Genomic DNA, 24,887 nt, shown 5'->3' with positions numbered 1-24,887 from the left:
CATGAAGCTGACTGTAGTCCCCCAGAACAATTGAGCCAGTCACATTATTGTACATTATGAAGCTGACCGTAGTTCCCCAGAACAGTTGAGCCAGTCACATTATTATACATCATGAAGCTGACCGTAGTTCCCCAGAACAGTTGAGCCAGTCACATTATTGTACATTATGAAGCTGACCGTAGTTCCCCAGAACAGTTGAGCCAGTCACATTATTTTACATTATGAAGCTGACCGTAGTTCCCCAGAACAGTTGAGCCAGTCACATTATTGTACATTATGAAGCTGACCGTAGTTCCCCAGAACAGTTGAGCCAGTCACATTATTATACATTATGAAGCTGACCGTAGTTCCCCAGAACAGTTGAGCCAGTCACATGTTTGTAAATAGCACAACGGGAGAAAGCAGGAGCAAGTGATTCCAGCTGTGTATTGACTGGGGTCGCGTTGTCTTTCAATATGTGATCAGTGTTAGCAGTTGATGTTACTCTTCAACCCCAAAGCAAATCAAGGGGAGAAACAGGTTTATTCAAAGAGAACAGATATAGTTGTTATGCTAGGAAGTAAATGGTAGATGTTCATTCTTCCCTGTCATCAGTGATTCTCCACAGAACAAAGAGACAAGATGTCATTTATAACCCAACCCGTTGCCTGTGGTTGACCAATTAGAATTCATAGCGGTAAAATTGGGCCAATGGTCAAATAACAAGTATCCTGTTTCAGGCTCAATGAAAAGTCAATTTGGACCAATGAGAACTTGCCACATGTAGCTATAAGTCCAGGACTGAAACCCCTACAAAGATTCTGAACAGATGTTGAACTGAAAAACAACTATTACCATGATCGTTAATTCCCTATTGACTTTTAGTCCTCTGCGTTTGTGTATTTTCTTAAAATATCATTACATCAGGGAGTTTTGGCAGAAAATAGCTTCATTTTCATCAGTTGACAATGGAAGTGCAACACTATTTGGCTGGCAGCCACACAAGTAAATGAGCTTACAATGAAACAGCTAAAACTATGCATGGCCATCATATTTCTAATGTGTATTATAGAAAGAATGTAGCCAGCTACATTTCCTAATCTTGCATTTTACCAGAGAAAAGAAAAGTAACTCCACATCAGAGTGCTGTCTGCTGATAGAATGATGGAGAACAGTAGCTCCACATCAGTCAGAGTGCTGTCTGCTGATAGAATGATGGAGAACAGTAGCTCCACATCAGTCAGAGTGCTGTCTGCTGATAGAATGATGGAGAACAGTAGCTCCACATCAGTCAGAGTGCTGTCTGCTGATAGAATGGTAGAGAACAGTAGCTCCGCATCAGTCAGAGTGCTGTCTGCTGATAGAATGATGGAGAACAGTAGCTCCACATCAGTCAGAGTGCTGTCTGCTGATTGAATGATGGAGAACAGTAGCTCCACATCAGTCAGAGTGCTGTCTGCTGATAGAATGATGGAGAACAGTAGCTCCACATCAGTCAGAGTGCTGTCTGCTGATAGAATGGTGGAGAACAGAATCTCCACATCAGAGTGCTGTCTGCTGATAGAATGATGGAGAACAGTAGCTCCACATCAGTCAGAGTACTGTCTGCTGATAGAATGATGGAGAACAGTAGCTCCACATCAGTCAGAGTGCTGTCTGCTGATAGAATGATGGAGAACAGTAGCTCCACATCAGTCAGAGTGCTGTCTGCTGATTGAATGATGGAGAACAGTAGCTCCACATCAGAGTGCTGTCTGCTGATAGAATGATGGAGAACAGTAGCTCCACATCAGTCAGAGTACTGTCTGCTGATAGAATGATGGAGAACAGTAGCTCCACATCAGTCAGAGTGCTGTCTGCTGATAGAATGATGGAGAACAGTAGCTCCACATCAGTCAGAGTGCTGTCTGCTGATAGAATGGTGGAGAACAGTAGCTCCACATCAGAGTGCTGTCTGCTGATAGAATGATGTAGAACAGTAGCTCCACATCAGTCAGAGTACTGTCTGCTGATAGAATGATGGAGAACAGTAGCTCCACATCAGTCAGAGTGCTGTCTGCTGATAGAATGATGGAGAACAGTAGCTCCACATCAGTCAGAGTGCTGTCTGCTGATAGAATGATGGAGAACAGTAGCTCCACATCAGTCAGAGTGCTGTCTGCTGATTGAATGATGGAGAACAGTAGCTCCACATCAGTCAGAGTGCTGTCTGCTGATTGAATGATGGAGAACAGTAGCTCCACATCAGTCAGAGTGCTGTCTGCTGATAGAATGATGGAGAACAGTAGCTCCACATCAGTCAGAGTGCTGTCTGCTGATAGAATGATGGAGAACAGTAGCTCCACATCAGTCAGAGTGCTGTCTGCTGATAGAATGATGGAGAACAGTAGCTCCACATCAGTCAGAGGGCGGTCTGCTGATAGAATGATGGAGAACAGTAGCTCCACATCAGTCAGAGTGCTGTCTGCTGATTGAATGATGGAGAACAGTAGCTCCACATCAGTCAGAGTGCTGTCTGCTGATTGAATGATGGAGAACAGTAGCTCCACATCAGTCAGAGTGCTGTCTGCTGATAGAATGATGGAGAACAGTAGCTCCACATCAGTCAGAGTGCTGTCTGCTGATAGAATGATGGAGAACAGTAGCTCCACATCAGTCAGAGTACTGTCTGCTGATAGAATGATGGAGAACAGTAGCTCCACATCAGTCAGAGTGCTGTCTGCTGATAGAATGATGGAGAACAGTAGCTCCACATCAGTCAGAGTGCTGTCTGCTGATAGAATGATGGAGAACAGTAGCTCCACATCAGTCAGAGTGCTGTCTGCTGATTGAATGATGGAGAACAGTAGCTCCACATCAGTCAGAGTGCTGTCTGCTGATTGAATGATGGAGAACAGTAGCTCCACATCAGTCAGAGTGCTGTCTGCTGATAGAATGATGGAGAACAGTAGCTCCACATCAGTCAGAGTGCTGTCTGCTGATAGAATGATGGAGAACAGTAGCTCCACATCAGTCAGAGTGCTGTCTGCTGATAGAATGATGGAGAACAGTAGCTCCACATCAGTCAGAGGGCGGTCTGCTGATAGAATGATGGAGAACAGTAGCTCCACATCAGTCAGAGTGCTGTCTGCTGATTGAATGATGGAGAACAGTAGCTCCACATCAGTCAGAGTGCTGTCTGCTGATTGAATGATGGAGAACAGTAGCTCCACATCAGTCAGAGTGCTGTCTGCTGATAGAATGATGGAGAACAGTAGCTCCACATCAGTCAGAGTGCTGTCTGCTGATAGAATGATGGAGAACAGTAGCTCCACATCAGTCAGAGTGCTGTCTGCTGATAGAATGATGGAGAACAGTAGCTCCACATCAGTCAGAGTGCTGTCTGCTGATAGAATGATGGAGAACAGTAGCTCCACATCAGTCAGAGTGCTGTCTGCTGATTGAATGCCTGTTGGTGAATTCTCATCCCAGTGGAGAAGTACAGCTGAGCAGAAATGAAGCTATCAAAAACATGCTCTTTCTCAGGGGGAAGTTTCCACCAAACCATCAAGATCATCTTTAGCATTGAGAACATTGTTTATCCATTACCTACCGATGGACTTAATAAGATTCTAAACGACACTCAATAACCCACCTGGGGAATTATTGGTCATAAATCCAGTGCCTTTGTCTGCCTAGTCTAAAGCCTGGAGCCATGCCAAGGACTGGCAGACAGGCCAATACTATTGTCCAATCTGTAATGGTTTAAGATGTGCTCTGTCAGCAGCTGACAGGAACACTGCAGGGTCCTGTTCAGAAGGATGAAACATTCACAACGTCGCAGATAGAAATGTAAGGAGTAGAGCAAACCCTATTGCCTAATCCTAATAAACTGGACTGACGGATCTGTTCTACATGATATATTTCTATCTGAGCGCCCAGGTGTGTGTCCTCTGCGTTGCGGTTCAGCGTGTCTGCCAGGGGAGTGCCGTGTACTGAACACCAGCAATGAGGTGAAAGGTGAAATATCAACGTGTATGTGTGAGAGAGAGACTATCCTTGAGGAATGTTTTGTTAGGGCAATATTATTTTACATTCCTTCCAGGGAACAGAAACCCCACACACACTTACCTTTCTGACACACACACACACACACACACATACAGAGAGACAGACAGGTAGCGACAGACAGACACAGGTAGTGCCATACAGACAGACAGGTAGTGCCATACAGACAGACAGGTAGCGACAGACAGACACAGGTAGTGCCAGACAGACATACAGACAGACAGGTAGCGACAGACAGACAGATAGGTAGCGCCAGACAGACAGACACAGGTAGCGCCAGACAGACATAGAGACAGACATAGAGACAGACAGATAGCGACAGACAGACAGACAGGTAGCGACAGACAGGCAGGCACAGGTAGTGCCAGACAGGTAACGCCAGACAGACAGACACACAGGTAGCGCCAGACAGACAGACACACAGGTAGCGCCAGACAGAGAGACACACAGGTAGCCCCAAACAGACAAACAGGTAGCGCCAGACAGACACACAGGTAGCGCCAGACAGACACACAGGTAGCGCCAGACAGACACAGACAGACATAGGTAGCGCGAGAGAGACGGACAGACACAGGTAGCGCGAGAGAGACGGACAGACACAGGTAGCGCGAGAGAGATGCAGGTAGCGAGACAGACGGACAGGTAAAGGGACAGGTAGAGAGAGCGAGACGGACAGGTAGAGAGACAGACGGACAGGTAAAGGGACAGGTAGAGAGAGCGAGACGGACAGGTAGAGAGACAGACGGACAGGTAAAGGGACAGGTAGAGAGACAGACGGACAGGTAGAGAGACAGACGGACAGGTAAAGCGACAGGTAGAGAGACAGGCAGACAAGTAAGGGAACACGTAGAGAGAGCGAGACGGACAGGTAAAGAGACAGGCGGACAGGTAGAGAGAGACAGACAAGTCAAGGGACAGGTAGAGAGAGCAAGACGGACAGGTAGAGAGACAGACGGACAGGTAGAGAGACAGACGGACAGGTAAAGGGGCAGGTAGAGAGAGCGAGAGGTAGAGAGAGCGAGACGGACAGGTAGAGAGACAGACGGACAGCTAAAGGGACAGGTAGAGAGACAGACGGACAAGTAAAGGAACAGGTAGAGAGAGTGAGACGGACAGGTAGAGAGACAGACGGACAGGTAGGGAGACAGACGGACAGGTAAAGGGACAGGTAGAGAGACAGACGGACAGGTAGGGAGACAGACGGACGGGTAAAGGGACAGGTAGAGAGACAGACGGACAGGTTGAGAGACAGGCGGACAGGTAAAGGGACAGGTAGAGAGACAGACGGACAAGTAAAGGAACAGGTAGAGAGAGCGAGACGGACAGGTAGAGAGACAGACGGACAGGTAAAGGGACAGGTTGAGAGACAGGCGGACAGGTAAAGGGACAGGTAGAGAGACAGACGGACAAGTAAAGGAACAGGTAGAGAGAGCGAGACGGACAGGTAGAGAGACAGACGGACAGGTAAAGGGACAGGTAGAGAGACAGACAGACAGGTTGAGAGACAGACGGACAGGTAAAGGGACAGGTAGAGAAACAGATGGACACGTAAAGGAACAGGTAGAGAGACAGACGGACAGGTAAAGGGACAGGTAGAGAGACAGACAGACAGGTTGAGAGACAGACGGACAGGTAAAGGGACAGGTAGAGAAACAGATGGACACGTAAAGGAACAGGTAGAGAGACAGACGGACAGGTAAAGGGACAGGTAGAGAGACAGACGGACAGGTAGAGAAACAGATGGACACGTAAAGGAACAGGTAGAGAGACAGACGGACAGGTAAAGGGACAGGTAGAGAGACAGACGGACAGGTAAAGGGACAGGTAGAGAGACAGACAGACAGGTTGAGAGACAGACGGACAGGTAAAGGGACAGGTAGAGAAACAGACGGACAAGTAAAGGGACAGGTAGAGAGACAGACGGACAGGTAAAGGGACAGGTAGAGAGACAGACGGACAGGTAAAGGGACAGGTGAAGAGACAGACGGACAGGTAAAGGGACAGGTAGAGAGACAGACGGACAGGTAAAGGGACAGGTAGAGAGACAGACAGACAGGTTGAGAGACAGACGGACAGGTAAAGGGACAGGTAGAGAGACAGACGGACAGTTAAAGGGACAGGTAGAGAGAGCGAGACGGACAGGTAGAGAGACAGACGGACAGGTAAAGGGACAGGTTGAGAGACAGGCGGACAGGTAAAGGGACAGGTAGAGAGACAGACGGACAAGTAAAGGAACAGGTAGAGAGAGCGAGACGGACAGGTAGAGAGACAGATGGACAGGTAAAGGGACAGGTAGAGAGACAGACAGACAGGTTGAGAGACAGACGGACAGGTAAAGGGACAGGTAGAGAAACAGATGGACACGTAAAGGAACAGGTAGAGAGACAGACGGACAGGTAAAGGGACAGGTAGAGAGACAGACAGACAGGTTGAGAGACAGACGGACAGGTAAAGGGACAGGTAGAGAAACAGATGGACACGTAAAGGAACAGGTAGAGAGACAGACGGACAGGTAAAGGGACAGGTAGAGAGACAGACGGACAGGTAGAGAAACAGATGGACACGTAAAGGAACAGGTAGAGAGACAGACGGACAGGTAAAGGGACAGGTAGAGAGACAGACGGACAGGTAAAGGGACAGGTAGAGAGACAGACAGACAGACAGGTTGAGAGACAGACGGACAGGTAAAGGGACAGGTAGAGAAACAGACGGACAAGTAAAGGGACAGGTAGAGAGACAGACGGACAGGTAAAGGGACAGGTAGAGAGACAGACGGACAGGTAAAGGGACAGGTAGAGAGACAGACGGACAGGTAAAGGGACAGGTAGAGAGACAGACAGACAGGTTGAGAGACAGACGGACAGGTAAAGGGACAGGTAGAGAAACAGATGGACACGTAAAGGAACAGGTAGAGAGACAGACGGACAGGTAAAGGGACAGGTAGAGAGACAGACGGACAGGTAAAGGGACAGGTAGAGAGACAGACAGACAGGTTGAGAGACAGACGGACAGGTAAAGGGACAGGTAGAGAGACAGACGGACAGGTAAAGGGACAGGTAGAGAGAGATGCTTGTACCTTTGTGTTCAGGTATTGACAGTCCAATAGCTTTGGCGTGTCAGCTTTGATTGGTTTGTATGCGATTGACTTTTGTGCAACACAGTTTTTCTTGGCAGAAAACCATTTTTGTTTTCCTAGCCTACTGACTGTTAATTCATTTAAAATCCTCAGAGGCAGGTAATGACACACACACACACACACACACACACACACACACACACACACACACACACACACACACACACACACACACGTAGCGTGTAGGAACCACTCCAGCTCAGGTAATGAAAGATTGTGAGATAGAGATAAGGGTTGTAAGTATTTTTCACTCAAATGCACTTCGTTCTCTTGCACACCATCTCTACCTTGCTCCCTCTCTCTCTCCCCTCTCTCCTGCTCTCTTTCTCTCCCTTCCCCTCACCTCCTCTCTCTCTCTCCCCTCTCTCCTGCTCTCTTTCTCTCCCTTCCCCTCACCTCCTCTCTCTCCTGCTCTCTTTCTCTCCCTTCCCCTCACCTCCTCTCTCTCCCCTCTCTCCTGCTCTCTTTCTCTCCCCCTCACCTCCTCTCTCTCTCCCCTATCTCATACTCTCTTTCTCTCCCTTCCCTTCACCTCTCTCTCTCTCCTGCTCTCTTTCTCTCCCCCTCACCTCCTCTCTCTCTCCCCTATCTCCTACTCTCTTTCTCTCCCTTCCCCTCACCTCCTCTCTCCCTCTCTCCTGCTCTCTTTCTCTCCCTTCCCCTCACCTCCTCTCTCTCCCCTCTCTCCTGCTCTCTTTCTCTCCCCCTCACCTCCTCTCTCTCTCCCCTATCTCCTACTCTCTTTCTCTCCCTTCCCTTCACCTCTCTCTCTCTCCTGCTCTCTTTCTCTCCCCCTCACCTCCTCTCTCTCTCCCCTCTCTCCTGCTCTGTTTCTCTCCGTTCCCCTCACCTCCTCTCTCTCCTGCTCTCTTTCTCTCCCTTCCCCTCACCTCCTCTCTACCTCCTGTAGTTATCAGCCCAGCCTCAGTCGCTGACAGTAGAGTAGAAGTATTGGGATAATTGGTGGTCCGCCTTACCAGCTGCGTCCCAGATGGCGCCCTATTCCCTTTATAGTGCACTACGTGCTCTGGTCTGAAGTAGTGCATTATGTAGGGAATATAGTGCCATTTGGGGCGCACCCTCTGGGCTGTAGCCCTGTCCTGCCCTGGCCTTTCACTTCCTGGGATAATCTCTCATACAGGTAATCAAGACCTAGAAGACACAAACACACACACTCACAAAAACAGAGATACAAACCAGCACGGACACACACCTTCCAGTGTCTCTGTAGGTGAATCTCACATCACTTTCAGTTCCATACACACAGTGTACTGCTTAGCCCCAGGCTCAGGACAGCAGTGGTGCAGTACATAGGGAATAGTGTGCCAGGAACGACAGACTGCTCCACTGTCTCTTCCTGTTACCGAGGTCACAGGTCATACATTCTGACCAATAGGATGCTCACTCCCTCCCTAGCCCATGTTTAAACAATGAGATATGCTCTGAGTAAAAGGTGCGGTCGAAACGCGGCTAATCCACATTTGCTCAAGTCAATAAGGAAATTGTGCCTTTTTCTCAAAATTAGATTACATTTCTTCTCCCGCTGTTGTTTAGCTGGTGTGAAAGGAACACCACTCGTCCTTGTCTCTGAGATTGTCCACAGAGCTTTCATTATGAATGGCCATTTCAGATCCCCTAACTGAAAGACATTTTGCATTTAGATGCAAAGCAGCACATCCATTAGACAGATTGACAGGTGAGGTTCACTGGTATGCTTATGGAGGGAATATCAGAGAGAGACAGGTAGGGGTGTGTGTTTGTTCAGAATGGTATGGTAGGAGAGGTATGGGTGGGGAGATTAGACTGGTATGGTAGGAGAGGTATGGGTGGGGAGATTAGACTGGTATGGTAGGAGAGGTATGGGTGGGGAGATTAGACTGGTATGGTAGGAGAGGTATGGGTGGGGAGATTAGACTGGTATGGTAGGAGAGGTATGGGTGGGGAGATTAGACTGGTATGGTAGGAGAGGTATTGGTGGGGAGATTAGACTGGTATGGTAGGAGAGGTATGGGTGGGGAGATTAGACTGGTATGGTAGGAGAGGTATGGGTGGGGAGATTAGACTGGTATGGTAGGAGAGGTATGGATGGGGAGATTAGACTGGTATGGTAGGAGAGGTATGGGTGGGGAGATTAGACTGGTATGGTAGGAGCGGTATGGGTGGGGAGATTAGACTGGTATGGTAGGAGAGGTATGGGTGGGGAGATTAGACTGGTATGGTAGGAGAGGTATGGGTGGGGAGATTAGACTGGTATGGTAGGAGAGGTATGGGTGGGGAGATTAGACTGGTATGGTAGGAGAGGTATGGGTGGGGAGATTAGACTGGTATGGTAGGAGAGGTATGGTTGGGGAGATTAGACTGGTATGGTAGGAGAGGTATTGGTGGGGAGATTAGACTGGTATGGTAGGAGAGGTATTGGTGGGGAGATTAGACTGGTATAGTAGGAGAGGTATGGGTGGGGAGATTAGACTGGTATGGTAGGAGAGGTATGGGTGGGGAGATTAGACTGGTATGGTAGGAGAGGTATGGGTGGGGAGATTAGACTGGTATGGTAGGAGAGGTATGGGTGGGGAGATTAGACTGGTATGGTAGGAGAGGTATGGTTGGGGAGATTAGACTGGTATAGTAGGAGAGGTATTGGTGGGGAGATTAGACTGGTATGGTAGGAGAGGTATGGGTGGGGAGATTAGACTGGTATGGTAGGAGAGGTATGGGTGGGGAGATTAGACTGGTATAGTAGGAGAGATATTGGTGGGGAGATTAGACTGGTATGGTAGGAGAGGTATTGGTGGGGAGATTAGACTCTGGTATGGTAGGAGAGATATTGGTGGGGAGATTAGACTGGTATGGTAGGAGAGGTATGGGTGGGGAGATTAGACTGGTATGGTAGGAGAGGTATGGGTGGGGAGATTAGACTGGTATGGTAGGAGAGGTATGGGTGGGGAGATTAGACTGGTATGGTAGGAGAGGTATTGGTGGGGAGATTAGACTGGTATGGTAGGAGAGGTATGGGTGGGGAGATTAGACTGGTATGGTAGGAGAGGTATTGGTGGGGAGATTAGACTGGTATGGTAGGAGAGGTATGGGTGGGGAGATTAGACTGGTATAGTAGGAGAGATATTGGTGGGGAGATTAGACTGGTATGGTAGGAGAGGTATTGGTGGGGAGATTAGACTGGGTGGAACCGAAAACCTAAAATCTTCTGAAGTCCACCTGATTTCCACGCTCCACACCCAGGATGGAGAAACTCTCCAGGAAGACGTCAGTTTGACGCTGATGGATTAAAGCTGACCAATAAGAAATGAATCAGCCCTTTCTGTTGAGTTCTCCCAACTCCGTCCTGCCTCAAATGACTCCTTTTTCTTCTTTGTAAGAACATTTCTCTCTCTTCTCTGTTTCTCTCCGTCTCTGCAGTATGTGTTGACCCCTCCACAAACACACACGCAAGGTTCCCCTTCCCTCCATTCTAGGTGGTCAGATTGTCTGTGATGTGTCTTATGTAACCGTTGTCCTCCCTCTCTCCTTCCCTCTCTCCTTCCCTCTCTCCTTCCCTCTCTCTCCAGGTGGTAAAGTTGAAAGGCCAGGTGTTGTCTGTAATGTACAGGTTTCGTATGAAGAACAGAGAGTGGATGTTAATCCGCACCAGCTCCTTCACCTTCCAGAACCCCTACTCCGATGAGATCGAGTACATCATCTGTACCAACACCAACGTCAAGTAGGTGGACACACACACACGGAACCGACGCGCACACACGGACCGACGCGCACACACAGACCGACGCGCACACACTCACACAGAGATAGACACTGAGTAATAAACATACACGTGTGTGTAAATTTCTTGACACATGTTTCACGTCCTGGGACAGAAATGGACCAGCGGAATGTTCTAGACCAGGGTTTCCCAAACTCGGTCCTGGGTGCACTTTTGAGTTTTTTTTGCCAAAGCGCTACACAGCTGATTTCAAATGATCAAAGCGTCATGATGAGTTGGAAAGATGTCTTCTTTAGAATGTGTTTCTATGTCCAAAGGAAATCATCAATAGAAATACTGTGAAACTCCTGGCTGCTTTTTAACATCTTTGAGTGTTGTTCTCTCTGCATGTCTGGACTGGATTGACCCTACACACACCACGGACACTTCACTCATTGCTCTGGTTGTGAACACACAGTCACACACACACATGCACACACACACACATGCACACACAGTGCTCGTGCCACCGGGACACACTGACAGACTATTAACACCAGTGTGCCAGCATACAGGTCTGCTGCCCCAGTCAGCCAGTCAGTCAGTCATAATATTGACAGTACATGGCGTTGGAATGGTAGCAGTGTGTTTTACTACCAGCTGTTAAAGGTTCAGTATGGAGGATAATATTAACAGTGTTTTATTGATTCACGCCATGTTAATAAGGTGTTAAATTAAACATTTAAGGAAAGTATGTGTGTGTGTGGAACTTGGCCCATTTTCCGTTCTCTAAACAGTGTGTTTTGTAGGAAGACAGGTTCCAGGTTGTGTTTGTTTTGGTCCCTCAGGTTCCACAAACCTGTTGGTTGGACTCTGGGCTACAATGGAGGATATAGCCAGAACTGGGAGTACTGATCTAGGATCAGATTCCTCTATCCATGTGTTTTTATTCGTTGTGATCTAAAAGGTTAAACTGATCCTAAGTCAGCACTCCTACTCTGAGACGCTCAATACATAATGTCCCCATTGAATTTGTGCTGTGACCAGGCCTCCAGTCTTAAAAGCCTTCAGAGTTTTCTTCTGGTCCACAATGATGTGCATACCAATGTCTTTAGCCACAGCCTTTAGCCATCAGCCTAGAAGGACTAGAGTGACCAGTTAGAATATCCCCTCTGGCTGTAGCAGGCCCAGTTATCATATCCCCTCTGGCTGTAGCAGGCCCAGTTATCCCCTCTAGCTGTAGCAGGCCCAGTTATCCCCTCTAGCTGGTGCAGGCCCAGTTATCCCCTCTGGCTGGTGCAGGCCCAGTTATCCCCTCTGGCTGGTGCAGGCCCAGTTATCCCCTCTGGCTGGTGCAGGCCCAGTTATCCCCTCTGGCTGGTGCAGGCCCAGTTATCCCCTCTGGCTGGTGCAGGCCCAGTTATCCCCTCTGGCTGGTGCAGGCCCAGTTATCCCCTCTGGCTGGTGCAGGCCCAGTTATCCCCTCTGGCTGGTGCAGGCCCAGTTATCCCCTCTGGCTGGTGCAGGCCCAGTTATCCCCTCTGGCTGTAGCAGGCCCAGTTATCCCCTCTAGCTGGTGCAGGCACAGTTATCCCCTCTAGCTGGTGCAGGCCCAGTTATCCCCTCTAGCTGGTGCAGGCCCAGTTATCCCCTCTGGCTGGTGCAGGCCCAGTTATCCCCTCTGGCTGGTGCAGGCCCAGTTATCCCCTCTGGCTGTAGCAGGCCCAGTTATCCCCTCTGGCTGTAGCAGGCCCAGTTATCCCCTCTAGCTGTAGCAGGCCCAGTTATCCCCTCTAGCTGTAGCAGGCCCAGTTATCCCCTCTAGCTGTAGCAGGCCCAGTTATCCCCTCTAGCTGTAGCAGGCCCAGTTATCCCCTCTGGCTGTAGCAGGCCCAGTTATCCCCTCTGGCTGTAGCAGGCCCAGTTATCCCCTCTGGCTGTAGCAGGCCCAGTTATCCCCTCTGGCTGTAGCAGGCCCAGTTATCCTCTCTGACTGTAGCAGGCCCAGTTATCCCCTCTGGCTGTAGCAGGCCCAGTTATCCCCTCTTGCAGATACTGTATTGTAGAGTGTATGTGTGTTTGTGCACGTGTGAGTTGGTGGATGCGTGTGCATGTTTTTGTGTGTATGTGCACGCCTGAGTGTGTTTGTGTTTATGTACACGTGTTCAGTGCGCGTGACTGCTTACCTGCACGTTTTTTCACATGCACTACCGGGTCCTGGTCAGTAGGGGGCAGTAGCGGCACTGTTGATTTTGTCACTGTGCCTAGATAGAGGCCAGAGAGGAAAAGGAAAGGCCTTTTAGTGGTTGAAGAATCGGAGAATGGGTGCAACCCTCATACCCCAGGACCATCAACATTGACTTTAAACTTGATCCTGATGCTTCCAACACTAACATCCCACTCACACTCCAGAGAACTGGGGAAACACTTGAAGAGTTCTGTTATTCCGTTTGTTTTAGATTGCTAGATTGTGATTGTTCTGCTCTCTCCTCCACCCGTTTGTGTGTGTGTGTCTGTGTGGAAACATGCTCTGAAACATCATTTTCTCAATTTCCTCAGATATTATAATGACTTAAGGAAGGTAGTAACATAATGTTTCTGGAGATCAGATTCACGGAGTAAACATTCCTGTGTGTGTGTGTGTGTGTGTGTGTGTGTGTGTGTGTGTGTGTGTATCCCTGTGTGTGTGTGTGTGTGTGTGTATCCCTGTGTGTGTGTCCCTGTGTCTGTGTGTGTGTGTCTGTGTGTGTGTGTCCCTGTGTGTGTGTGTCCCTGTGTGTGCTCCGTTGTGTGGGAGTGTTCTCTCTAGCTGAGGTGAGAGCCGGGGCAGTGGAAACCTGGCTGACTACAGACTGGGTTGGTAGATTTATAGGCTGCATAAAATATCTCATCTCATTCATCAACCCTCTACAACAGTTGTGAAGCTCAGCATCTGACCACTGGGGTACCTGAGCCAGTCTCACCCAGCGACACACATACACACACACACAGGGTTATGAGACAGACCGTCTGGTTGTTGGTGTAACTGAGTGTTACTCTGTAGTAAATGTATTGTCCGTGAGAGACACCACTCTGTTTCTTCTCAGTCATCTCTGGTGTGCCCTCGTTCACTTCCCCTCCAAGATTTAAGAGTGTTTGATTGATGTCGAGCGACTGCCATATTTCTTTCCTATGGGCCCTGGTCAAAACCACTGCACTATGTAGGGAGTAGGATGCCATTTGGGACGTAGCTCAATGCTTTAACATTCTTGAGGGGGGAGTGAATGCGTGCACACTTCATATATTAGGGAAAGAATATAGGGATCTGGACAATGTCTTTACTCTCCTGGGTTATACCCCCTCTCATATAGGATATCTCTTCACCAACGATAGGTTACACAATCAATCATTTCTGGAGAACTAGCTGGGCATATATCTATGTTTACAGCCCATATATAACCACACACACACACAGAGTGCGAGTATGTCACTACTGTGGTAGCGACTACTACTGGACCGAATAAATCAAATAAGATGTAGTTGTGGGGGAAGCCAGTGGAGAAAGCCCTGTTATTTCAGAGCTGGCTGCAGTACACACTGTGGGCCTTGGACAATGACAATACCATACCATGCATGGTGAATCTGCACCTACAATATGCATACAACAGTATATGCATACCCCTTCAAATTAGTAGATTAGGCTATTTCAGCCACACCCGTTGCTGACAGGTGTATAATCGAACACACAGCCATGCAATCTCCACAGACAAACATTGTCAGTATAATGGCCTGTACTGAAGAGCTCAGTGACTTTCAATGTGGCACTGTCATAGGATGCCACCTTTCCAAGCAGTCAGTTTGTACAATTTCTGCCCATGCTAAATGGTCTGTCCTCGGTGGCAACACTCACTACCGAGTTCCAAACTGCCTCTGGAAGAAACGTCAGCATAAGAACTGTTCGTGAGGAGCTTCATGAGATGGGTTTCTATGGCGAGCAGCCCCACTCAAGCCTAAGATTTGATTTGATTTGATTTGAGATCACCATGCACAATGCCAAGCGTCAGCTGGAGTGGTGTAAAGCTCACCGCCATTGGACTCTGGAGCAGTCGAAACACGTTTTCTGGAGTGATGAATCACCCTTCACCATCTGGCAGTCCAACGGACAATTCTGGGTTTGGCAGATGCCAGGAGAATGCATAGTGCCTGTTTTTCATGGTTCGGGCCCCTTAGTTGCAGTGAAGGAAAATATTAACACTACAGCATACAATGACATTCTAGACAATTCTGTGCTTCCAACTTTGTGGCAACAGTTTGGGGAAGGCCCTTTGCTGTTTCAGCATGACAATACCCCCATGCATAAAGCCAGGTCCATATAGAAATGGTTTGTCGAGATTGGTGTGGAAGAACTTGACTGGCCTGCACAGAGCCCTAACCTCAACCCCATTGAAAACCATTAGGCTGAATAGGAATGCTGACTGCAAGCCAGGCCTAATCTCCCAACATCTGTGCACGACCTCACTAACGCTCTTGTGGCTGAATGGAAGAAAGTCCCCGCAGCAATGTTCCAGCATCTAGTGGAAAGCCTTCCCAGAAGAGTGGAGGCTGTTATAGCAGCAATGTTCCAACATCTAGTGGAAAGCCTTCCCAGAAGAGTGGAGGCTGTTATAGCAGCAATGTTCCAACATCTAGTGGAAAGCCTTCCCAGAAGAGTGGAGGCTGTTATAGCAGCAATGTTCCAACATCTAGTGGAAAGCCTTCCCAGAAGAGTGGAGGCTGTTATAGCAGCAATGTACCAACATCTAGCGGAAAGCCTTCCCAGAAGAGTGGAGGCTGTTATAGCAGCAATGTACCAACATCTAGCGGAAAGCCTTCCCAGAAGGGTGGAGGCTGTTATAGCGGCAATGTTCCCACATCTGGTGGAAAGCCTTCCCAGAAGAGTGGAGGCTGTTATAGCAGCAATGTTCCAACATCTAGTGGAAAGCCTTCCCAGAAGAGTGGAGGCTGTTATAGCAGCAAAGGAGGGACCAACTCCATACTAAAGCCCATGATTCTGGAATGAGATGTTCAACGAGCAGGTGTCCACATACTGGTGGTCATACAGTGTATCTGGATTAAAGGGAATGAGATGTTCAACAAGCAGGTGTCCACATACTGGTGGTCATACAGTGTATCTGGATTAAAGGGAATGAGATGTTCAACAAGCAGGTGTCCACATACTGGTGGTCATACAGTGTATCTGGATTAAAGGGAATGAGATGTTCAACAAGCAGGTGTCCACATACTGGTGGTCATACAGTGTATCTGGATTAAAGGGAATGGCAGCATTGTAATGGAGAGTGTATTCTAACAGCTCCAACAGTGTTGTAGCAGCTTCATGGTAGTGTGGTCTATGTTCCAACAGGCTTCCTGACTGTCCTTTAGCCTGCAGGAGTGCAGAAGGAGATGACTTTGGAGCCATGACAGACCCACACCTCACACACTGCCCCGTCTCAGTGTGCCTCAGTTGTTGATCAAGCCAAACAGAGCCATCTGTAATAATTAGTCATGTTGGCTGGCTCTTGGTAGGAACCATAAGCTGAGATGTTAGAGGCTAGCCTCCACTTCTGTTCCTGTTTCTGGGACTGTTTCTCTTTAGGAAGTCATCCGTAGAGGGCTTTTGTGTGTGCGTGTGTGCATTGGTATTGTTACCATGGCTACAAGCCTCAGGCTGCCCGCTTGCACCCTTGCTACATCCCATCAGCCACTGCTGCGTGACCTGGCTGCTTCCCTCAGAACTCCACTATTAGGCCAGCTCTGAATGTGTGGGCAGAGAACACACACACACACACACACACCATAGCAGCCAAGTCACCAATGAAGCCATTCCCTATCCACTGTTGTAACACCGCTGGAGTTTACCCAGGGGCATCAGAGCAGAACCACAACACATTATAAACCTTAGCCACTCATCTGCATCACACACACACACACACTTACACACACGCACGTACAAGTGCGCATGTACAAGTGCACACACACACACTTACACACTTTCAAGCATACACACACGCACGTACAAGAGCACACACACTTACAAACACACACATCAGACACACTCTGAACCTCTGGCCCTGATGTGAAATAAATAAATAACCGGTTCCATTTTCATAATGTTTCTTCCCGACCGTGTGATGCAGAGTGCTGTAGAGGTGGTTCAACAGGAGAGTGTGTAACTGTGCTGTAGAGGTGGTTCAACAGGAGAGTGTGTAACTGTGCTGTAGAGGTGGTTCAACAGGAGAGTGTGTAACTGTGCTGTAGAGGTGGTTCAACAGGAGAGTGTGTAACTGTGCTGTAGAGGTGGTTCAACAGGAGAGTGTAACTGTGCTGTAGAGGTGGTTCAACAGGAGAGTGTGTAACTGTGCTGTAGAGGTGGTTCAACAGGAGAGTGTGTAACTGTGCTGTAGAGGTGGTTCAACAGGAGAGTGTGTAACTGTGCTGGAAACTTGGAGCCGGCTTGGCTGGACGTATTTTTGCACATTCTTCAGAAGTTGAAATATCCTCTGGAGTTTTCCTGGCCAAGTGTTATCCATCTTAGTCCAGGTGACCCTCTGTGTGCTCACCCCTCCTCCCTCCCTACATCTCTACCTCCTATTCTCCTCTACTCCCCTCTCTTCTGGGAGAGAGAGAGAGAGAGAATATTCACTGCAAGTGTCTCTTTGAGAGGACACTAAGCAACACTTGATATAATGGGGTTTTGAAGTAGTTTGTTTTCCTCAGTGGAAGCTCTTTATTCCTAGTGACAGGTGTTTTTGATCTGGACACACACACAGGCATACACACACGGGCGCTCTGGCCATCATGTATTCTAGTTACTCACATTAGGTCTGTTGTCAGACACTAGGCTCTTATAGGCTGTGACGGCCAGGGCCACTAAGTTCAGAACAGCACCAGTCTATGTACACTGCTAGGGGACGCTTGCATGTTGTTAACACAAGTGTTTCCACCTCTCTCTCTTTGACATTCAGGAATTGATTTGAGGCAGGAAAGGAGGAAGTAGTTTCTCTTTCTCATTCTTTCTCTTAGATATTCAGTCATTTATTTGAGACAAGAAAGGAGGACTGTTGTGATGTACTTAGAGAGAGAAAGCTAAAAGAGACAAACAGAGATGAGCTGTCAATTTCCTAAACTCTTTCTGTCTGTGGACTCAAACCCAACTGGTCCTCTGTAGTCTAAAGTGGCCTCCTCCTCCTCATCACGTCTCCTCAGAGAGAGAGAGCTGTATACTTCTCATGGCAGGAGAAGAAAAACAGTTTGATTCTCTCTGGGTAAATAGGAAATGTCAGGGTTGGATGCTCCAGAAAACAACTTAGCAGGAAATCACTCCGAGGCTTCTGAAATTAAGGGCCTGAATTAGATGCTGTGGTGCAATTTGCCAGCGACAAATGGATTCAAGGCACAAGTGTGTGTGTGTGTAAAGTTTATGTGTGTGTGTGTGTGTGTGTGTGTGTGTGTGTGTGTGTGTGTGTGTGTATCCCTGTGTGTGTGTGTGTGTGTGTGTATCCCTGTGTGTGTGTCCCTGTGTCTGTGTGTGTGTGTCTGTGTGTGTGTGTCCCTGTGTGTGTGTGTCCCTGTGTGTGCTCCGTTGTGTGGGAGTGTTCTCTCTAGCTGAGGTGAGAGCCGGGGCAGTGGAAACCTGGCTGACTACAGACTGGGTTGGTAGATTTATAGGCTGCATAAAATATCTCATCTCATTCATCAACCCTCTACAACAGTTGTGAAGCTCAGCATCTGACCACTGGGGTACCTGAGCCAGTCTCACCCAGCGACACACATACACACACACACAGGGTTATGAGACAGACCGTCTGGTTGTTGGTGTAACTGAGTGTTACTCTGTAGTAAATGTATTGTCCGTGAGAGACACCACTCTGTTTCTTCTCAGTCATCTCTGGTGTGCCCTCGTTCACTTCCCCTCCAAGATTTAAGAGTGTTTGATTGATGTCGAGCGACTGCCATATTTCTTTCCTATGGGCCCTGGTCAAAACCACTGCACTATGTAGGGAGTAGGATGCCATTTGGGACGTAGCTCAATGCTTTAACATTCTTGAGGGGGGAGTGAATGCGTGCACACTTCATATATTAGGGAAAGAATATAGGGATCTGGACAATGTCTTTACTCTCCTGGGTTATACCCCCTCTCATATAGGATATCTCTTCACCAACGATAGGTTACACAATCAATCATTTCTGGAGAACTAGCTGGGCATATATCTATGTTTACAGCCCATATATAACCACACACACACACAGAGTGCGAGTATGTCACTACTGTGGTAGCGACTACTACTGGACCGAATAAATCAAATAAGATGTAGTTGTGGGGGAAGCCAGTGGAGAAAGCCCTGTTATTTCAGAGCTGGCTGCAGTACACACTGTGGGCCTTGGACAATGACAATACCATACCATGCATGGTGAATCTGCACCTACAATATGCATACAACAGTATATGCATACCCCTTCAAATTAGTAGATTAGGCTATTTCAGCCACACCCGTTGCTGACAGGTGTATAATCGAACACACAGCCATGCAATCTCCACAGACAAACATTGTCAGTATAATGGCCTGTACTGAAGAGCTCAGTGACTTTCAATGTGGCACTGTCATAGGATGCCACCTTTCCAAGCAGTCAGTTTGTACAATTTCTGCCCATGCTAAATGGTCTGTCCTCGGTGGCAACACTCACTACCGAGTTCCAAACTGCCTCTGGAAGAAACGTCAGCATAAGAACTGTTCGTGAGGAGCTTCATGAGATGGGTTTCTATGGCGAGCAGCCCCACTCAAGCCTAAGATTTGATTTGATTTGATTTGATTTGAGATCACCATGCACAATGCCAAGCGTCAGCTGGAGTGGTGTAAAGCTCACCGCCATTGGACTCTGGAGCAGTGGAAACACGTTTTCTGGAGTGATGAATCACCCTTCACCATCTGGCAGTCCAACGGACAATTCTGGGTTTGGCAGATGCCAGGAGAATGCATAGTGCCTGTTTTTCATGGTTCGGGCCCCTTAGTTGCAGTGAAGGAAAATATTAACACTACAGCATACAATGACATTCTAGACAATTCTGTGCTTCCAACTTTGTGGCAACAGTTTGGGGAAGGCCCTTTGCTGTTTCAGCATGACAATACCCCCATGCATAAAGCCAGGTCCATATAGAAATGGTTTGTCGAGATTGGTGTGGAAGAACTTGACTGGCCTGCACAGAGCCCTAACCTCAACCCCATTGAAAACCATTAGGCTGAATAGGAATGCTGACTGCAAGCCAGGCCTAATCTCCCAACATCTGTGCACGACCTCACTAACGCTCTTGTGGCTGAATGGAAGAAAGTCCCCGCAGCAATGTTCCAGCATCTAGTGGAAAGCCTTCCCAGAAGAGTGGAGGCTGTTATAGCAGCAATGTTCCAACATCTAGTGGAAAGCCTTCCCAGAAGAGTGGAGGCTGTTATAGCAGCAATGTTCCAACATCTAGTGGAAAGCCTTCCCAGAAGAGTGGAGGCTGTTATAGCAGCAATGTTCCAACATCTAGTGGAAAGCCTTCCCAGAAGAGTGGAGGCTGTTATAGCAGCAATGTACCAACATCTAGCGGAAAGCCTTCCCAGAAGAGTGGAGGCTGTTATAGCAGCAATGTACCAACATCTAGCGGAAAGCCTTCCCAGAAGGGTGGAGGCTGTTATAGCGGCAATGTTCCCACATCTGGTGGAAAGCCTTCCCAGAAGAGTGGAGGCTGTTATAGCAGCAATGTTCCAACATCTAGTGGAAAGCCTTCCCAGAAGAGTGGAGGCTGTTATAGCAGCAAAGGAGGGACCAACTCCATACTAAAGCCCATGATTCTGGAATGAGATGTTCAACGAGCAGGTGTCCACATACTGGTGGTCATACAGTGTATCTGGATTAAAGGGAATGAGATGTTCAACAAGCAGGTGTCCACATACTGGTGGTCATACAGTGTATCTGGATTAAAGGGAATGAGATGTTCAACAAGCAGGTGTCCACATACTGGTGGTCATACAGTGTATCTGGATTAAAGGGAATGAGATGTTCAACAAGCAGGTGTCCACATACTGGTGGTCATACAGTGTATCTGGATTAAAGGGAATGGCAGCATTGTAATGGAGAGTGTATTCTAACAGCTCCAACAGTGTTGTAGCAGCTTCATGGTAGTGTGGTCTATGTTCCAACAGGCTTCCTGACTGTCCTTTAGCCTGCAGGAGTGCAGAAGGAGATGACTTTGGAGCCATGACAGACCCACACCTCACACACTGCCCCGTCTCAGTGTGCCTCAGTTGTTGATCAAGCCAAACAGAGCCATCTGTAATAATTAGTCATGTTGGCTGGCTCTTGGTAGGAACCATAAGCTGAGATGTTAGAGGCTAGCCTCCACTTCTGTTCCTGTTTCTGGGACTGTTTCTCTTTAGGAAGTCATCCGTAGAGGGCTTTTGTGTGTGCGTGTGTGCATTGGTATTGTTACCATGGCTACAAGCCTCAGGCTGCCCGCTTGCACCCTTGCTACATCCCATCAGCCACTGCTGCGTGACCTGGCTGCTTCCCTCAGAACTCCACTATTAGGCCAGCTCTGAATGTGTGGGCAGAGAACACACACACACACACACACACCATAGCAGCCAAGTCACCAATGAAGCCATTCCCTATCCACTGTTGTAACACCGCTGGAGTTTACCCAGGGGCATCAGAGCAGAACCACAACACATTATAAACCTTAGCCACTCATCTGCATCACACACACACACACACTTACACACACGCACGTACAAGTGCGCATGTACAAGTGCACACACACACACTTACACACTTTCAAGCATACACACACGCACGTACAAGAGCACACACACTTACAAACACACACATCAGACACACTCTGAACCTCTGGCCCTGATGTGAAATAAATAAATAACCGGTTCCATTTTCATAATGTTTCTTCCCGACCGTGTGATGCAGAGTGCTGTAGAGGTGGTTCAACAGGAGAGTGTGTAACTGTGCTGTAGAGGTGGTTCAACAGGAGAGTGTGTAACTGTGCTGTAGAGGTGGTTCAACAGGAGAGTGTGTAACTGTGCTGTAGAGGTGGTTCAACAGGAGAGTGTGTAACTGTGCTGTAGAGGTGGTTCAACAGGAGAGTGTAACTGTGCTGTAGAGGTGGTTCAACAGGAGAGTGTGTAACTGTGCTGTAGAGGTGGTTCAACAGGAGAGTGTGTAACTGTGCTGTAGAGGTGGTTCAACAGGAGAGTGTGTAACTGTGCTGGAAACTTGGAGCCGGCTTGGCTGGACGTATTTTTGCACATTCTTCAGAAGTTGAAATATCCTCTGGAGTTTTCCTGGCCAAGTGTTATCCATCTTAGTCCAGGTGACCCTCTGTGTGCTCACCCCTCCTCCCTCCCTACATCTCTACCTCCTATTCTCCTCTACTCCCCTCTCTTCTGGGAGAGAGAGAGAGAGAGAATATTCACTGCAAGTGTCTCTTTGAGAGGACACTAAGCAACACTTGATATAATGGGGTTTTGAAGTAGTTTGTTTTCCTCAGTGGAAGCTCTTTATTCCTAGTGACAGGTGTTTTTGATCTGGACACACACACAGGCATACACACACGGGCGCTCTGGCCATCATGTATTCTAGTTACTCACATTAGGTCTGTTGTCAGACACTAGGCTCTTATAGGCTGTGACGGCCAGGGCCACTAAGTTCAGAACAGCACCAGTCTATGTACACTGCTAGGGGACGCTTGCATGTTGTTAACACAAGTGTTTCCACCTCTCTCTCTTTGACATTCAGGAATTGATTTGAGGCAGGAAAGGAGGAAGTAGTTTCTCTTTCTCATTCTTTCTCTTAGATATTCAGTCATTTATTTGAGACAAGAAAGGAGGACTGTTGTGATGTACTTAGAGAGAGAAAGCTAAAAGAGACAAACAGAGATGAGCTGTCAATTTCCTAAACTCTTTCTGTCTGTGGACTCAAACCCAACTGGTCCTCTGTAGTCTAAAGTGGCCTCCTCCTCCTCATCACGTCTCCTCAGAGAGAGAGAGCTGTATACTTCTCATGGCAGGAGAAGAAAAACAGTTTGATTCTCTCTGGGTAAATAGGAAATGTCAGGGTTGGATGCTCCAGAAAACAACTTAGCAGGAAATCACTCCGAGGCTTCTGAAATTAAGGGCCTGAATTAGATGCTGTGGTGCAATTTGCCAGCGACAAATGGATTCAAGGCACAAGTGTGTGTGTGTGTAAAGTTTATGTGTGTGTGTGTGTGTGTGTGTGTGTGTGTGTGTGTGTGTGTGTGTGCGTGTGCGTGTGTGTGTGGTGAGTGAGAGAGAGAGAGAGAGAGAGAAATACAGACATTCTGTTGCCAGCTTACTAATGATGCATAAGAGCTGACAGGAGACATTCTGTCTGGAAATGGTTTTGAGTTTAAAAACAGCTCTTGAAACATCTTATTGCCGCCACATTGACTATTGGGAATATTTGTTTGCATACAGGTGTTGCTCTTTTCGTTTAGGCATTCAGAATACACTGACTCTGCAACAATGGATGTATCCCAGCTGGTACCCTAAGAATGCACTACTATTGACCAGGGCCCATAGGAAGCTATGAGGGAAAAGGGTGCCATTTGGAACACAGCTCATGTTATTCATTACATCCCAAAAGGCTTGTTTTTGAGAGTACTGAATTAGAATCTGTTGTTTCACAGTGTATAGAAGACAGTTAGAATCTGTTGTTTCACAGTGTATAGAAGACACAGTTAGAATCTGTTGTTTCACAGTGTATAGAAGACAGTTAGAATCTGTTGTTTCACAGTGTATAGAAGACACAGTTAGAATCTGTTGTTTCACAGTGTATAGAAGACACAGTTAGAATCTGTTGTTTCACAGTGTATAGAAGACACAGTTAGAATCTGTTGTTTCACAGTGTATAGAAGACACAGTTAGAATCTGTTGTTTCACAGTGTATAGAAGACAGTTAGAATCTGTTGTTTCACAGTGTATAGAAGACACAGTTAGAATCTGTTGTTTCACAGTGTATAGAAGACACAGTTAGAATCTGTTGTTTCACAGTGTATAGAAGACACAGTTAGAATCTGTTGTTTCACAGTGTATAGAAGACAGTTAGAATCTGTTGTTTCACAGTGTATAGAAGACACAGTTAGAATCTGTTGTTTCACAGTGTATAGAAGACAGTTAGAATCTGTTGTTTCACAGTGTATAGAAGACACAGTTAGAATCTGTTGTTTCACAGTGTATAGAAGACACAGTTAGAATCTGTTGTTTCACAGTGTATAGAAGACAGTTAGAATCTGTTGTTTCACAGTGTATAGAAGACACAGTTAGAAGAATATGTTGTTTCACAGTGTATAGAAGACAGTTAGAATCTGTTGTTTCCCAGTGTATAGAAGACACAGTTAGAATCTGTTGTTTCACAGTGTATAGAAGACACAGTTAGAATATGTTGTTTCACAGTGTATAGAAGACACAGTTAGAATATGTTGTTTCACAGTGTATAGAAGACACAGTTAGAATATGTTGTTTCACAGTGTATAGAAGACACAGTTAGAATCTGTTGTTTCACAGTGTATAGAAGACACAGTTAGAATATGTTGTTTCACAGTGTATAGAAGACACAGTTAGAATCTGCTCCTTGTTAAGAGGCAGAGCCTGGACAGCTGTGAGTAGGGACAGAGAAAACAAGGGACAGAGAGAAAACAAGGGAATGATAAAGACAGAAAGGGATGGAGAGGAGAGGAGTCTGTTGCCCCCTATAGTCATTCAGCACAGATGGACAGACCAGCTTGTAGTCTGTATTTAATAGTACATTCACAAAGGACCCTTAGTTTTTCCAGTCGGTCAATGTTCTGATTTGTTCTACAGCCGTTAGGATGCCAGGTGTGGTATCTTGCTGATTTGTTCTACAGCCGTTAGGATGCCAGGTGTGGTATCTTGCTGATTTGTTCTACAGCCGTTAGGATGCCAGGTGTGGTATCTTGCTGGTTTGTTCTACAGCCGTTAGGATGCC

At 47.5% G+C, this 24,887-nt stretch overlaps 1 protein-coding gene and 1 long non-coding RNA gene across 8 annotated transcripts in view; both read left to right on the top strand.

Annotated features, from left to right (window-relative positions):
• The window catches only part of LOC109884151 (aryl hydrocarbon receptor nuclear translocator 2-like), a 96,196-nt gene that overhangs the window by 43,734 nt on the left and 27,575 nt on the right, over positions 1-24,887 (top strand). For all 6 annotated transcript variants that reach the window (XM_031821368.1, XM_031821366.1, XM_031821364.1 and 3 more), the window contains one exon: positions 10,726-10,877. In XM_031821368.1, coding sequence (XP_031677228.1) covers positions 10,726-10,877 — 152 coding nt within the window. The remainder of the gene's footprint in view (positions 1-10,725; positions 10,878-24,887) is intronic.
• On the top strand, positions 5,508-7,534 carry LOC116372540 (uncharacterized). 2 transcript variants are annotated; one of them, XR_004209147.1, is made up of 3 exons: positions 5,508-5,838; positions 6,371-6,654; positions 6,903-7,534. It is a non-coding gene; the product is annotated as an uncharacterized LOC116372540 (long non-coding RNA). The 2 variants fall into 2 exon arrangements; XR_004209148.1 differs by having other exon boundaries at positions 5,508-5,902; positions 6,571-6,654.

The sequence above is a fragment of the Oncorhynchus kisutch genome, unplaced genomic scaffold (genome assembly GCF_002021735.2).
Source record: "Oncorhynchus kisutch isolate 150728-3 unplaced genomic scaffold, Okis_V2 scaffold3967, whole genome shotgun sequence".
NCBI classification, from domain to species: Eukaryota; Metazoa; Chordata; class Actinopteri; order Salmoniformes; family Salmonidae; genus Oncorhynchus; species Oncorhynchus kisutch.
This window is presented reverse-complemented; position numbering and strand designations above follow the sequence as displayed.